Source organism: Ochotona princeps, chromosome 2 (genome assembly GCF_030435755.1).
Source record: "Ochotona princeps isolate mOchPri1 chromosome 2, mOchPri1.hap1, whole genome shotgun sequence".
In the NCBI taxonomy this organism is placed as follows: domain Eukaryota; kingdom Metazoa; phylum Chordata; class Mammalia; order Lagomorpha; family Ochotonidae; genus Ochotona; species Ochotona princeps.
In genome coordinates, this window is record NC_080833.1 from 4,006,497 (window position 1) to 4,021,918 (window position 15,422).

Here is a 15,422-nt window from a genome sequence, read left to right on the forward strand (position 1 = left end):
TGTGGCGTGTGAGGGGACGGAGGTCATGTGGCGTGTGAGGGGACGGAGGTCATGTGGCGTGTGAGGGGACGGAGGTCATGTGGAGTGTGAGGGGACGGAGGTCATGTGGCGTGTGAGGGGACGGAGGTCATGTGGCGTGTGATGACCAAGGCCACGCTGATAAAGGAGGCAGAGGCAGCATGAGGTGATGAAGCCCTCCCTAGTGAGGGGATGGAAGCCATGCTGGGTGTGATTCCTGAGAGCACTTGAGTGTTAGTGACCAAGCCACGCTGACCCTGAAGGAGGAGGAGGCCATTAGGAGCGTGGGGAAGGCAAGGCTGGTTGGAGAGAGTGGCGATGAGGGTCGTGGGCATGTTATATGGAGGCCGCCTGCATTCAGCGTGGTGACGGAGCTGGAACTGGGATGAAGCACGGTCGGGCATAGGGGTTCAGGCATGATGATTTGTGGGGTACCAGGCACTATTGTGGCTCCCAGCTTACTCTGGGTTGCCCCTAAGCATCTTGGGTCCTTACCTGCAGGAGCTAAGGGCTTAGCCTCCTCCCCACACACACACAGAAAGGCCACCCTGCAGCCTTCAGGCAGGCAGAAGTCTGTGGCAGCCCAGGGGCAGTCCAGGGGCCATGGACAGGGAACCCTGTGGTGAGGGGAGTGGCAGCAAACAGCAGGCCAGCTGGGTCAAGGTCTTTCCCTGGCTGTCGCCTCTCCTCATGGTCATAGTCTCGTTGTGGTTGTGGTGTGGTCATGGTTATGGTCTGGTCATGGTCATGATTGGCTGTGGTCATGGTCTGGTTGTGGTCATGGCAATGGTCTGGTTGCGGTCATGGTCTGGTCATGGTTATGGTTGTGGTCTGATTGCAGTCATGATCATGATTGGCTGTGGTCATGGCAATGATCTGGTTGTGGTCATGGTTATGCTCTGGTCATGGTCATGATTGGCTGTGGTCATGGTCATGGTTGTGGTCATGGTCTGGTCATGGTCACAGTTGTGGTTGTGGTCTGATTGTGGTCATGATCATGATTGGCTGTGGTCATGGTCTGGTTGTGGTCATGGTCTGGTCATGGTCACGGTTGTGGTTGTGGTCTGATTGTGGTCATGATCATGATTGGCTGTGGTCATGGCAATGGTCTGGTTGTGGTCATGGTCTGGTCATGGTCACGGTTGTGGTTGTGATCTGATTGTGGTCATGATCATGATTGGCTGTGGTCATGGCAATGGTCTGGTTGTGAGCATGGTAATGGTCTAGTCATGATTATGGTTGCGGTTGTGGTCTGGTCATAGTTATGATTGGCTGTGGTCATGGTCATGATTGGCTGTGGTCATGGTCATGGTCATGGTTGTGGTCATGGTCTGGTCATGGTCACAGTTGTGGTTATGGTCTGATTGTGGTCATGGTCATGATTGGCTGTGGTCATGGTCATGGTCTGGTTGTAGTCATGGTCTGGCCATGGTCACAGTTGTGGTTGTGGTCTGATTGTGGTCATGGTCATGATTGGCTGTGGTCATGGTTGTGGTTGTGGTCATGGTCTGGTCATGGTCACGGTTGTGGTTGTGGTCTGATTGTGGTCATGATCATGATTGGCTGTGGTCATGGTAGTGGCCTGGTCATGGTTGTGGTCTTCATAAGCCAGCAGGGCACTCCATCTCCAGCGTCCCAGCCTGTGGGGGAGGCCTTGCTGTTGCTAACACCCAAGCCCCGGGGCTGCATTGTCATCAGTCTTTTGTTTCCTTGTGATTTTTCCAGACAAAGACCAAAGATCCAGTGGGGAGGGGGGTGTTTATTTGTTTTGCTTTTTTGCTTAGATTGTAATCCTGGTGATTATAGAATATCAAGACGTAAAATCAACAAAGGCTTCCCTGGGCTTGCAGCACCCGTTCCTGGTTGATGAGCGCCACCTGGTGGCTGGCAGTGGCCCAGCACCGAGCTGCACACCCAGCCCCGGATGGGTGTGGAGGGCTAGGGACCGGGATGCCTGTGTAGGATTCTGAGGAGGGTGGGCATGGTGGGGGGCTGAAAAAGCAGAGGTCTGAGGCTGAAGCTCCATGTTTGCTGAGTTGGTGGAGGAAGGTCCACCCCGGAGCTGCAGGGCGTGTCTCTCAGCCCTGTCCGAGCCCGTGGGGGACAGGGGGACCCTGGACTGAAAAGGAGCCTTCTGATCACAGAGCCAGTGCACTGTGGCTGCAGAGTCCTGAGGGCTTCTTTCTGGCCAGTGAGGGATGAGAGTGGAGGGCAGGCCTAGGCACCCTGTCTCTGGGCCACCCTGGGTCAGCCGGCACTTGCTGTCCCACCCCCCACCCACACCGCCAAGACACAGCAAGGCCAGAGCAGAGACGGAGCAGGACTCTGGGGCCTCAGGACCTGGACTTCCTGAGGAACAGGGCTCTCAGTGGGATCCCCAGATGTCCTCTCAGGGGAGCTCCAGCTGAAGCATGTCCAGCTCGAGCGGGGCGTCTGCGCTCTGTGGACCTCCTGGGGGGTAGTCAGGTGGGAGGGCAGTGTGCAGGCAACACCAGTGTAATCCTGGCTCTCCCAGAGGAGGCGTCACAGGCAGACATGGAGAACTGGGGTAGCATTGGGGTCTCTCTGTGGACTCGGAGTCTGGGGGTCACAGAACAAGGGGCACCTTGCCACTGGCGTTGACTTGAACTTGGGAACAACCTGGGGTGCCATGAGAGGAAGCCCATCTGAATCCCTGTGGCACCCAGAGCAAAGACCTCTCTCCCTGACCGTGAACCTGGGACTTGACGATCCCACAGGAGGACGGGACAGTGCCAGAGGGCCGGGAGCAATTTCCCTGGCAAGCTTGGCTCTCCCCCTTGGTCTGGAGCCGTTGGTCCTGTGGGCAGGCACATGGGCCTTGGGGGTCTGCAGGCACCCTTCCTGTGGGAACTTCCGGCCCCAGGGGAAGGCTGGGCTGGAGTGGGGACTTGCTGCCTCTGCTGGCCCCTGGGAATCAGGCTTGTACTGAAAATGCGTGTGTCTCCCTCTGGTCAAAGATTCAGAACCCAAGACAGAACTGAGAAAAGCCCTGAGCTCTGACACCCATGCCCTGCCCGGGGGAGGAAGGGGGCGGCCCCTTGCTTCTGTTTATTTTCTCACTGGGCTTTTGTGGGGTGCAGCTCAGGGCTGGTGTTGGGGACACAGCTCGACCTACCCATGTCCCAAAGCCGTCTCTATCATGTGGAGTTGATTCTGAGCTGGAAACTGCCTCTTGTCAAATGTAGAATTCCTGGCCCTGGCTCACACCTCCAGAATCTCAGAATTGTTCTCTAACGACCCTGAAGGCCCAAAGCCTCCTAGGTGGGAGCTGACCACCAGCCTGCCGCACCCCCTGGGACACCTGGCCTCTGGCCAGCCAGCCAACCAGAAACCCCCCAAAAACCATCTGGAATGCCTCAGGGCGTCCCTCACCCTCCAGCGCCCAGTGGCCTGGAGGCCTGGGCAGGCAGCTGGTCACTTCTTCATCATCTCTGCTCCTAAGGCAGGCTTAGGACACTGGCCGCATTTGTGCCTGAATGAAAAGAAGCTCACAGAACCTCGAGGCCGCCTGACGTGGAGATGACCAGTGAAGTCTCATTCCCCACCCCATTGCACTCTGGGCAACCCAAAACCATCAGCTCTTCTAGCACATTCACCGTCACACGAGAGGCCCGGCCTCAGTCACGGGGCCAGCTGGCCACGGGGACTTGCTGGACGTGGCCAGGCAGAAGCCCACAGCCACTCGCCTCACTGAGCCATCTCTTGGGTGTTGAGACCAGCCTTGGAGTTGGCCGCCCCTCGGTCGTTGCTTCAACAGCCACAGGGCTCCTTCTGCGACCCCTCAGGTTCCCTTCCGAACCCCAGGCCTCGGCCCTTTGGAAGGGAGCCGAGACAGCCTCTCAGCGCCAAGAACCCCAAGCCCACTGGGGAGAGGTGCGCACGCGCCCCTACTGCACACACACCTGTGGGCGCACTGGCGCCATCCTCGCCCCCTCAGCTTCTGCTGCGCTCCTGGAAATGAGATTTTTGGAAATCTTGTCCCCGGGACCAATAGGAGAACCAGAGCTGAGTGGGGAGATGGGGAAATTGAATAGCACATGGGTGTCTGGGAAGGCGAAGTTAAATCTAATGAAAATTTCATCCGGTTGAACCGAGGAATCAGAAGCGGGGTCCTGATGCCTGTCAACAAGAATACAGCGAAAATTCAAGCAAAGCCACTGCCCAGTGACGCTGTTGCCATGGTGACAGCCTGCCAGTGTCAACAGCCTGCGGGGGTGGGAAGGGGCTCCCGCATTGCCAAGGGTGCTCCTGTGGCTGCCACCATCCCCCTGGGGTGGCCAGGAGCCTCCCAGCTGTCCCACTGCCCAGGCCAATGGTCACAGTATCCCTCTTTTCTTGTTGCCAAGGAGACTTGGTTTGGAGAGCAAGTGAAATGGTCATTCTGGATCTTTCTAAGGTGGCAGGCCACTGGGAGAGCTACAGATGAGGCAGGGCTGGGAAGAAGGGAGCCCCCCCATCCCTCCCGCCCCCCACCGCCCAGGGCCCCCTGCTCCCCAAAGCACCAAGAAATCCCCTCCTGTGTAGATGGCAGCTCCAGCAGGTGCTGCCTGTGCTGTTGCCATGGTGACTGCGGCCCCGCTGGACTTCCCCTGCTGCCTGTCCTTGCAGAGGTAGAGTTGAGTTGGAAGGTGGTCCCTAGGCTGCCATGGAACGGCCCGGAGCTCTGCTTGCTGACCCAGGCCAGCCTCCATCACTCACAGGTGTCAACCAGAACCCCAGGGCGAGGTGGAGGAACCCAAGTCCTTAGGGAAATCCTCATTTTACAAAGCAAAGGCACCCACTTTACAGATAAAAACACCGAGGGCTCCCCAGGCCACACTCAGCTGTAGCCACACAGCTCCTGCAGGCTCTCGACTTCTCCCAGTCCCAGCCCCTGCTCCCCACGTGGCCTTGCTCTGTCCACAAGCTTCTCCCTGCGCTGTCAGGAACCCACGTTTGCAGCTTCCACGCATGACCAGCATTCCACACACCCCCTCCCTCTCCCCAAGCCTGCCAGCCCTGCCTCAGCCAAATGCTGCCCCCCAAATCCTGCATCAGCTGGGCTGAATTCTGTCTTCCCGCCATCTTCTCAGTCACAGTGGGTGGAGCCAGGGCACAACCCTGGAGACCCCAGACCCACAGAGGCCTCTGCAGCCTCACGGTGGCCTTCACCTGCTCCACCGCCCAGTGGCCTCCTCTGGACTCTTCTCAAACCCCGACCCCGCCCCACTCTCAGGCTTCACCACCCAGCTTCTTTTCTGCTCTGATGGGGCAGTGGGCTTGACAGCTGCACAGTGGCCAGCTGTCCTATCCATCCTGAGACAGCCCCACACCCCTGCAGTGGGAGCCATTGCCCAGCCCACTCACCTGCTAGATGACCTCAGGCCCTTGTTCCTGCATGTGTGATAAAAGCGTCAGAGGACCCTGGGCGGTCGAGACCACCCTGACCCCCTGGAGGCCTGCGGGGCCTGGCTACTGCCCCCCCACCAGTTCCTGATGCAGGAAGACAGAGCCTGCGAATGTGCATGTCTCGTCCCTCCCCTGGTGGGACCGGACCCTGAGAACTGGCCAGCGCTGGCCCTGGCTGATGCTCGTTCCGTCTGGAGACGCGGCTACAGGTCCCTGGCACCTGGCGTGGACCTGGCACCCATAACTGCTGTTGGTGTTGGTATTGCCATGACCAGAGCTCAGGGGCAGAGGCCATGACCCCAAGGGACGAGGAAGCTCCATGCCCACCAGGCCACAAGCACCGGCCACTCCCACATCACTCTGCCCACATCAGTGAGCACTTTGCATACAGGTACAGCAGGGGCAGTGGGCAGTGAGCGACTCACTTATACCCGCTTCATCACACATGCATATATACCACACATGCATGCACACATACCCCATACATACATACACACCACACATGCCACATACAGCACACACACACACACACACACACACTGACACACCAGGATACAGTCAGTGGCAGGCAGGGTGTCTCTCCCTGGGGTCTGGGGGTTGGCAAACGGGGAGGCCTGGAGCCCACAGGGCGCTTGAGTCTGCATGGGCTGTTGCCGTAGTTAGCACGTTTGTCCCCTCACAAGCCCCCACTGAAACGCTGTCCCCTGTGCAGCCATGTTGGGGTGGAGCCAAGCGGAGGTGTCCAGCTGACCTTCCCGGCCACAGCAGGACTCTGGGGGACAGTGTCTCCATTGCCCTCTGGTGGGGCCCCAGCCCCCGGGGCTGTGAGCAGCAGGGATCTGCTGGTGACAGGTGACCATGCTGTGCACGGCTTCACGCCCAGTGGCGGCCTGAGAGGCACCCTCCCGAGCCCCACAGCCCGGCAGCCCAGCAGCCCAGTGGCCCCTTGCATAACTCGCATCCGGAGGCTGCGGGTCCATGGCCTGGAAGCCAGCAGGGTTGCTGTCTGGGGAGGCCTCTGTCCTGGCTGCACTCTGGGGTCTTGTCCTGTTGTAGCAAACACCAATTTCAGGAATAAGAAGGACCACACCACAGGGTTTCATTGAAGCTTGTTGCTTCCTTAAAGACCAGTCCCCCAAGGACAGTCATCCCAACCCAGGGTAGCGGGGCATACAGGACTTCAGCAAGTGGATCCGGGGACACACAGACCCAGCTCTGCCCCTCTCCCAGGGGCTGGGGTGGCCAAGGCATGGGTGGCCGAGTGGGCAGAGCCCTGCCCCAGCCCCTCCTCTGGGTCTCAGTCTCTGTTCCAGGCGGTTGGCCACCTCTTGGGTAAACTGCTCATCAGGAGACACTCTCAGAAGCACAGGCCACCTGCTGATGCCAATCATTTCATCTTGATTATTCATATTAGTGGAAGCACCGCAAGTTATATTGAGGGTAAACACAGCATGCGGACCAGGTCAGTGTGGGAGTGGGCCTGTGGGGAGGGGGCGGGTCCTGCCACAGGCATCCAACCTCAGCTCCGCAAACTCCATCTCAGCCAGGCCCTGCTGCAGGAGATTACATGGTCCCCACGCTTTCTTGGGGACCTGGGCTCCTGCTCATGGGTGGTCAGCGTGTCCCTCCTGGCTGCTGCTGGCCTGAGCAGGTCCAGCCATGCTAGAGGCTCTCGGCCCCAGCCCGGGCACCCTGGGTACCCCAGGCCTCCTCGGGGACCTGCCTGGTCCTAGTCTTTCTGGGGACACGGGTGTCCTCCATCCTGGCCCCTCCCCTGGCCCAGGAAGGCCCCTGCATGACCCGTACACGGGCTCTGTGAGCAGGCAGGGATGGGTGGGGTGTTTCCTGGGACTCCCCTGTCCCCCTCCCCATGGCATGTCCTGACTCAGGGCCTTTCTGTGCGGTCTCCCTTTGGCTGCTTTATGAAGCAGGAGGGGTGTGTGTGTGTGTGTGTGTGTGTGTGTGAGCCCTGCCTCCCAATGTGACACATGTGTGTGAGCCCTGCCTCCTAACGTGGCACGTGTGTGTGAGCCCTGCCTCCCAATGTGACACATGTGTGTGAGCCCTGCCTCCTAACGTGGCACGTGTGTGTGAGCCCTGCCTCCCAACGTGACACATGTGTGTGAGGCCTGCCTCCTAACGCGGCACGTGTGTGTGTGAGCCCTGCCTCCTAACGCGGCACGTGTGTGTGTGAGCCCTGCCTCCTAACGTGACACGTGTGTGTGAGCCCTGCCTCCTAACGTGACACGTGTGTGTGAGCCCTGCCTCCTAACGTGACACGTGTGTGTGAGCCCTGCCTCCTAACGTGACACGTGTGTGTGAGCCCTGCCTCCTAACGTGGCACGTGTGTGTGAGCCCTGCCTCCTAACGTGACACATGTGTGTGTGAGCCCTGCCTCCCAACGTGACACATGTGTGTGAGCCCTGCCTCCTAACGTGACACATGTGTGTGTGAGCCCTGCCTCCCAACGTGACACATGTGTGTGAGCCCTGCCTCCTAACGTGACACGTGTTTGTGTGAGCCCTGCCTCCTAACGTGACACGTGTGTGAGCCTGCCTCCTAACATGACACGTGTGTGTGAGCCCTGCCTCCTAACGTGACACATGTGTGTGAGCCTGCCTCCTAACATGACACGTGTGTGTGAGCCTGCCTCCTAACGTGACACGTGTGTGTGAGCCTGCCTCCTAACGTGACACGTGTGTGTGAGCCTGCCTCCTAACGTGACACATGTGTGTGAGCCCTGCCTCCTAACATGACACGTGGGGGGGCCCTGCCTCCTAACGTGACACATGCGTCTGACATCCCCTCCCCCGCTGACTCATCACGGGTCGGCCAGCAGAGCGTGACGCAGGAGGCGCCTTGGGAATGGCATCTGACCTTCAGCACCAACAGCTCGCCACCTGGGCAGGATGGGGGCCACCCCACACCCGAGGCGAGAGGATGGCAGGACAGTAGGTGATCCATGTGACACATCCAGAAACTCCCAGCTCACAATCTGCCCCCTCCGCTGGGTCTGCATTTCAGAACCTTTACAACAGTAGGAAGGCGAGAAGCCCTCAGTGTGGGGAGGCAGGTAGCTGGATGAGCAGAGAGGGGTTAGCGGGCCCACTGACCCCAGCCCGAGGCCCTGGGGGCCGGAAGCCAGTGCTGGGCTGCCCACCGACCCCAGCCCGAGGCCCTGGGGGGCCGGAAGCCAGTGCTGGGCTGCCCACCGACCCCAGCCCGAGGCCCTGGGGGCCGGAAGCCAGTGCTGGGCTGCCTGGGGACGGATCCCTTTAGGGTGGGCATTTCCTGGAGAACAACTAGCCTGGCTTGGCTGTGGGTCTGCCCTGGGTCTCCAGGCGCTCTGTACGGGGGTGGTCCCAGCTGAGTCTGGCCATGGAGCGGACAAGCCCAGTGGCCCTGGTCAGCACCCTGGCAGCTCGAGTGCCATGCTTGGCACAGCACATCCAGCCGCTCCAGCGTCTCCAGGCTGGGCCTGCAGCGCCAGGTCAGACCTCTGCTCGCACAGCCTAGCCAGGTCCGCAGTCGCACCTGCCGGCCCCTGCAGTGGCGGTCCCCTTCCCTCCCTGAGCCTCTGCTTGCTTGTCTCACAAATGGGTCTGGAAGGGTCCCAGGACATGGAGGGCCTGGAACCACTGACCCTCCTCCCTGGCTCCCCCAGGCCCTCTGTTCTGTGTACCTCCTATACTGCAGTTGGCAGCAGGGGCTGACTTGGAGAGAGGGACCCAGTCTGGATGCAGTAACAGGTGCCTAGGAGGAGAAAACCAAGGAGGGGGTGTTGCACCAACAGCAGCAGCCCCTCTCCCTGCCCCCTGGATTTGTAGAGAATTCCTCCTCCAGGGCCCCCAAGATGGAAGCTCTACCACCTCAGACAACAGGCTGTGCACAGTCCCTGTACATCTGCCCCTATGTAAAGCTGTAAGCACACAGATCTTCAGGAAGCTCAGAGTCCAGGTGCCCCTCGGCCTGTGTCCACTCCCTCCAAGGACCTGATGGGAACAGGGACAGGATGTAAGACCCTGTAGGCCTTCAGGGTAGCAGAGTGAGGAGAGCGAGCAACCCCGGGGCCTGGGATACCCGACAGGGAGGTGCTCCCACCAAGCCACACCCCTTCACTCATGGGTTTCTTGCCTTTGGAACATCATGAACATTCATGACCAACACAAGCCAAGGGCACAGCTGCCTGGAGGCTGACACTAGAGCTGCCTCCAGCACTCCCAGGCAAAGCCTGCCTTCCCCTGGGCAGTCCCAGGGCAGGGCTGGCCCCACGGTCAGTGTCAAGAGCAACCTGCTGAGCTGCACTCAGGAAACACCAAGCCTCCAGGCTCTACTTCCTGCCTGGCCCCCCCAGACAGGCAAGAGCCCAGAGGGCCAAGCGCTGTGAGCTGCGCAAATCAGCAAGCGTGTCACCGGACCCAATCCAGGACACAATCCAGGACCCCGCGCGGGCCAGCTCCCTGCTATGGCTCCCGCCATGGCCCCAAGGGCTCTGTGCTCCACAGCCCTTCTCAGCACCATAACACATGAGCACATCCTACCTGGAGGACCCTGGGGACTACCCAGGGAGTGCTGGGCTGGGCCCCATGCCAGAGTTGGGGTTTGGCCACCCCTTGACCTGTTCTGTGCCAGCCAAGGAGAAGGACAGAGGGTATGTCCAACAATCCACAGATGATTAGACATGGCGGCTTAGTCCAGAGGGCCAGCCCTTCCCTGCCTCCCTCCCCACCCTGCAGCCAGTAGCTGGGACAGTACCAGGGAGGAGGACCGAGCTAAAAGCCCAGGGCTGCTCAGTGGTCAGCGCTGGGCTGAGGGCCCACCGTCCAGGCCCAGGTCCCTCTCCAGCCTCTCCTGCCCTCCCAGCCCTGGAGCACACCTCCAGCAACTCCTTCCAGGCCTTGCCCGCTGCTCTCGCCCATCACATCTGTCCTCTCTCCCCACAGTCCACGGCATCAAATGGACCTGTAGCAACGGCAACAGCAGCTCCGGCTTCTCAGTGGAGCAGCTGGTACAGCAGATCCTGGACAGCCACCAGACCAAGCCCCAGCCGCGGACCCACAACTGCCTCTGCACCGGCAGCCTGGGTGAGCCAGGGCCCCTGGGGGCAGCTCTGAGGGCTCGTGATGCCAGGGAGGTTCCACCAGGAGCCGGCGCCACTGCAGGGTCCAGGATGGGCACCGTGGGTGACAGCGAGGTGTTTCTGGAGTGGCAGCTCCCTTGAGATGTGGGTGCAAGAGCTGAGGTGGGAGGGGCAAAGGCTAGGAGCTCCGGCCTCTGTCCACCCATAGCCCATTCCTGGCAGCAGGCCCAGGCGCCCAGGCCCTGAGCTTGTTCAGAGAGTTCTGTCCTGTGCCCAGATGACCTCTCTCTGCCCTCTGCCTCCCGCTGGGCACTGAGGGCCCACTGAGGGTGTCACTCTCCCTCCCTGATACTGCCTCCTCCCATTTCTATCGGGGCGGGTCGCCTGCTGGCAGAGTCTTGGTGCTTGTAGGAGTTGCAATGGTACGGTGAGGTCATGATAGGATGGGGGCGACTGCTCTCTTCAAGAGGAAAGGGCCCCCGGACCAGGGCCACGGGGCTTGGGCGAGGAGCTGCAGGTGCAACTCGCGCCATCCAGAAAGGCCTGACTTCCAGCAGGACTCTGTCCCTGCTCTGGGCTTCGCAGGAATTTTGTCCCCTAACGACGGGGACATGTCCCAGAGGAAGTAACCGAATGGCTTTCTCCCTCCGGAGCAGAGCCTAACCCCTCCTTGGCCCCAGGGCCTGGGAGCAGATCTCTGGCTTGCTCACCAGACCCCCTGAAGGCCAGGGGACGCCTGCATGCTGTCCCCAGGTTGGAAGAGGTGGAAGGCAGAGTGGGGAGGACTCGGGGTGGGACATGGCCACCACCGCTGGGCTGGGTTGGCAGCCTCTGGCCAGCGGGCCCCTTCCTGTGTCTCTCCCTGATGCCAAGTGAGGCTTTCTTGCAGAGTAGAAGCCTCCCACATGCTGGGGTGTCATGATAGCAGAGGAAGATCCCCCAGGGCAGCAGAGAGCCGCAGGCTGGGGGAAGCAGCAGGATGGGGTAGTGGCCTGGATGCTGCTGGGAGCCCCAGCCCTGAGTCTGCGTGTGTGTGTATGCGCGTGCACGCACGTGCGTGTGCGTTGTGCTCTGGTCTTTGCAGGAGCGGGCAGCAGTGTGCACCACAAGTGTAACAGTGCCAAACACCGCATCATCTCCCCGAAGGTGGAGCCCCGGTCAGGGGGCTACGGGGGCCACTCGGAGGTGCAGCACAATGACGTATCCGAGGGCAAGCAGGAACACAGCCACGCCAAGGGAGCGAGTCGTGAGAAGAGGAATGGCAAGGTGGCCAAGCCTGTGCTGCTGCACCAGAGCAGCACCGAGGTCTCGTCCACCAACCAGGTGGAGGTCCCGGACACCACCCAGAGCTCACCCGTGTCCATCAGCAGCGGGCTCAACAGCGACCCAGACATGGTGGACAGCCCTGTGGTCACGGGTGTGTCCAGCATGGCGGTGGCCTCCGTCATGGGCAGCTTGCCCCAGAGTGCCACGGTGTTCATGTCCGAAGTCACCAACGAGGCCGTGTACACCATGTCCCCCACCGCCGGCCCCAACCACCACCTCCTCTCGCCCGACGCCTCCCAGGGCCTCGTCCTGGCCGTCAGTTCCGACGGCCACAAATTCGCCTTCCCCACCCCGGGCAGCTCAGAGAGCCTGACCATGCTGCCCACCAACGTGTCCGAAGAGCTGGTCCTCTCTACCACCCTGGACGCTGGACGCAAGATCCCAGAAACTACCATGAACTTTGACCCCGACTGCTTCCTCAACAACCCCAAGCAGGGCCAGACGTATGGGGGCAGTGGGCTGAAGGCGGAGATGGTGAGCGCCAACATGCGGCACTCGCCGCCCGCCGAGAGGGCCTTCAGCTTCACTACGGTCCTGGCCAAGGAAATCAAGACAGAGGACACATCCTTCGAGCAGCAGATGGCCAAGGAGGCCTACTCGTCCTCGGCGGCCGCGGCGTCCAGCTCCCTCACCCTGAGCGCCGGCTCCAGCCTCCTGCCGTCGGGCGGCGGCCTGAGCCCCAGCACCACCCTGGAGCAGATGGACTTCAGCGCCATCGACTCCAACAAGGACTACTCGTCGAGCTTCAGCCAGCCGGGCCACAGCCCCCACATCCACCAGACCCCCTCCCCCAGCTTCTTCCTGCAGGATGCCAGCAAACCCCTCCCCACCGAGCAGAATGCCCGCAGCAGCCTGGGCGAGTCTGGGAGCACCTTTGTGATGCCCACGGTGAAGACGGAGAGCTCGCCCCAGAGCAGCTCTTGCAGTGGCCACGTGGAGACTCGGATAGAGCCCTCGTCCTCCCTGCACCTCATGCAGTTCCAGGCCAACTTCCAGGCCATGACTGTAGAGGCGGAGGTCACCATGGAGACCTCGCAGGCGCCCGAGGGTGGCGAGGTCCTGCTTAAGTCCGGAGAGCTGCAGGCCTGTAGCTCCGAGCACTACTTACAGCCGGAGTCCAACGGTGTGATCCGCAGCGCCGGCGGCGTGCCCGTCCTCCCGGGCAACGTGGTGCAGGGTCTCTACCCCGTGGCCCAGCCCGGCTTGGGCAGCGCCGCCAACATGGAGCTCAGCTTGGACCACTTCGACATCTCCTTCAGCAACCAGTTCTCTGACCTGATCAATGACTTCATCTCCGTCGAGGGGGGCAGCGGCACCCTCTACGGGCACCAGCTGGTGTCCGGGGACAGCGCGGCACTGTCGCAGTCAGAGGACGGGGCCCGTGGCCCCTTCACGCAGACCGAAATGTGCATGCCCTGTTGCAGCCCCCAGCAGGGGAGCCTGCAGCTCAGCAGTGCCGAGGGCGGGGCCAGCGCCATGGCCTACATGCACGTCGCCGAGGTGGTCTCTGCCACCTCGGCCCAGGGTGCCCTGGGCATGCTGCAGCAGAGCGGCCGAGTGTTCATGGTGACCGACTACTCCCCCGAGTGGTCTTACCCAGAGGTAAGCTGCTGCGCCTCCCCGTCCCCCCGCAAGCGCGCTGTCTGCATTTGCATGAGCAGAAGCTCTGCCCCAGCCAACCTGCTGCTTCCTGGCATGGGAGAGGGCTTGGGGACATGTAATCCACCTGCTGTGCCTTATTTATTTTTAATTCCTTTCTTTTGGAGACGAGGGTCCTAGGGTTGCTATCCTAACATTCCCAAATGACCACGGAGGTCACCTGTACACCTGATCTTTCACTTCCCTGCCAAGCACTCACAAAGTTCCCCGGTGGCGTCTTGAGGGAGCACACCGCATACACAGCCATCTCCCAGAGCCTGGCAAGATCTCCTACCTGGTGTGGGCCTGGGGTCTTCACCCTGAGTTCTGCCCCATCAGCTTCTGAACCGTCCTCCACCTGGGGACACAGGAATCGCAGGGGGAAGTTATTCTTTCTCTCTAGGGGAGGATGGCACAGGAGGGTGAATGCCCTGTCACCCACGGGCAGTGCCCCCTGACTCCTGCTCCACCAAGCTGCCAGGAGCTCTGCGTCTCCCAATGGGCACTTGCTCAGGGCCACGGTCACGCTGCCTTGACGGCCTGGCTCTCCTGGGTCCCAGGCCAGGCAGCCGCCTTCCCTGTTTCTAAAAGGGAGAAGACCCCCCTGAGCTCGGTTGAGGGTTCCCTGAGTGCCCCGGCTGGCTGTATCCACTCGGTCCCACCTCTTGATGAGGGCCCAGAGGGAGGCACCCGGCTCCATCCCAGGGTGGGAGGTTTGAGCAGCGGCAGCCCCAGAACCTGGAGATCTGGCCCCTGGGGACCTGCAGCCGCATCTTGCAGGGCTGGGAGGGGGAGGAAGAAGGTCCCCTCTTTTCCCAGGACCTCGGCCTGACGGCGCAGGTCACTGGGCTGGGTCCAGGCCAGCACACTGGCCTGCTTGGGCACAGACCCTGCTCTCTCTACTCCCTGCCCGCCTGCGGATCCCTGGGCTGCAGTTCAGCAGCTCGCCACACGAGGGCGGCCCAGGAGCAGGAGCAGCAGAAGCACTGGCGCACATCCAGCCGGGTTTCCCAGGAGCCCTGGGTGCTGCCTCCCAGTCACCCAGACACGAAAGCAGCTCCGGCTTGATCCGATGCGGAAAATGCCACTTGAGGTTCAGTGTAGCAACATGGGAAGGCTCTGGGGCCCCCGTGGCACTGACCAACCACTTCCTCTTCGCTGTCCTCTCCCACCAAGGCTAAACCATGCCAGGAACAGGAGCCACGCTCTCTGGGATCCTGCAAGAGGCAGAACCCCGCTCTTCCGACACGAGCATGCCTGCTTCCTGCCCCGTCCCCTTTCCCAGCCAGCAAGAGGCCCCTCTGGGCACTGACTGTGCCAAGGGCTTTGAATTGGCCAAACTCAGGACCAGCTCTGCAGCTGGCACACAGCTCAGGGTCCCCGCTCAGCTCCAAGCATCTGTGGTTCCCAGGCACCTGCTGAACAGCAAAGCCGTGGCCAGGGCCACCTTACTGCCTCTTTGGAGTGTCCCTTCCCGTCCTCCAACGGCTCTCCTTTCTCCCACACTCTGCCCACTGCTGTCCCTTGGGCTGCAGCTAGTCACACACACACACACACACACACACATGCATATGAACATATGTGTACACTGTATATATGTGTGAACACAAGCAATGCACAGCATGTTGCACATACGGGTGTACACGCACAGGCACACTGGGGCATCCCTCCTGCCTGTCATCCACCAGAGCTCCGGGACACAGAGACCTCACACGGCATTTGCTCCCCCCTCCCACCCCCACCCAGCCTTCCTGCGTCAGCTCCCACCATTGACATTCCCACGGCACCAGCAGAGAGGCCGTCGCAATTAGAGCTGCCAGGCACGCGCCACGTCACCACCACCACTGCAGTGCAGCCCAGCAGCTGTTGCCATGGCAACCACCCTGCACGGATGGATGCTGTGCCGACCTGCGGCAGTTTCCATGGAGAAGGCCCTGATGTTTCCTAGGAA

At 61.1% G+C, this 15,422-nt stretch overlaps 1 protein-coding gene across 1 annotated transcript in view; it reads left to right on the top strand.

Annotated features, from left to right (window-relative positions):
- LOC101529813 (calmodulin-binding transcription activator 1) overlaps positions 1 to 15,422 on the top strand; it is a 439,149-nt gene that overhangs the window by 362,547 nt on the left and 61,180 nt on the right. The window contains exons 5-6 of the mRNA XM_058674694.1: positions 10,371 to 10,511; positions 11,592 to 13,435. Of these exons, the coding sequence (XP_058530677.1) occupies positions 10,371 to 10,511; positions 11,592 to 13,435 (1,985 nt within the window). The remainder of the gene's footprint in view (positions 1 to 10,370; positions 10,512 to 11,591; positions 13,436 to 15,422) is intronic.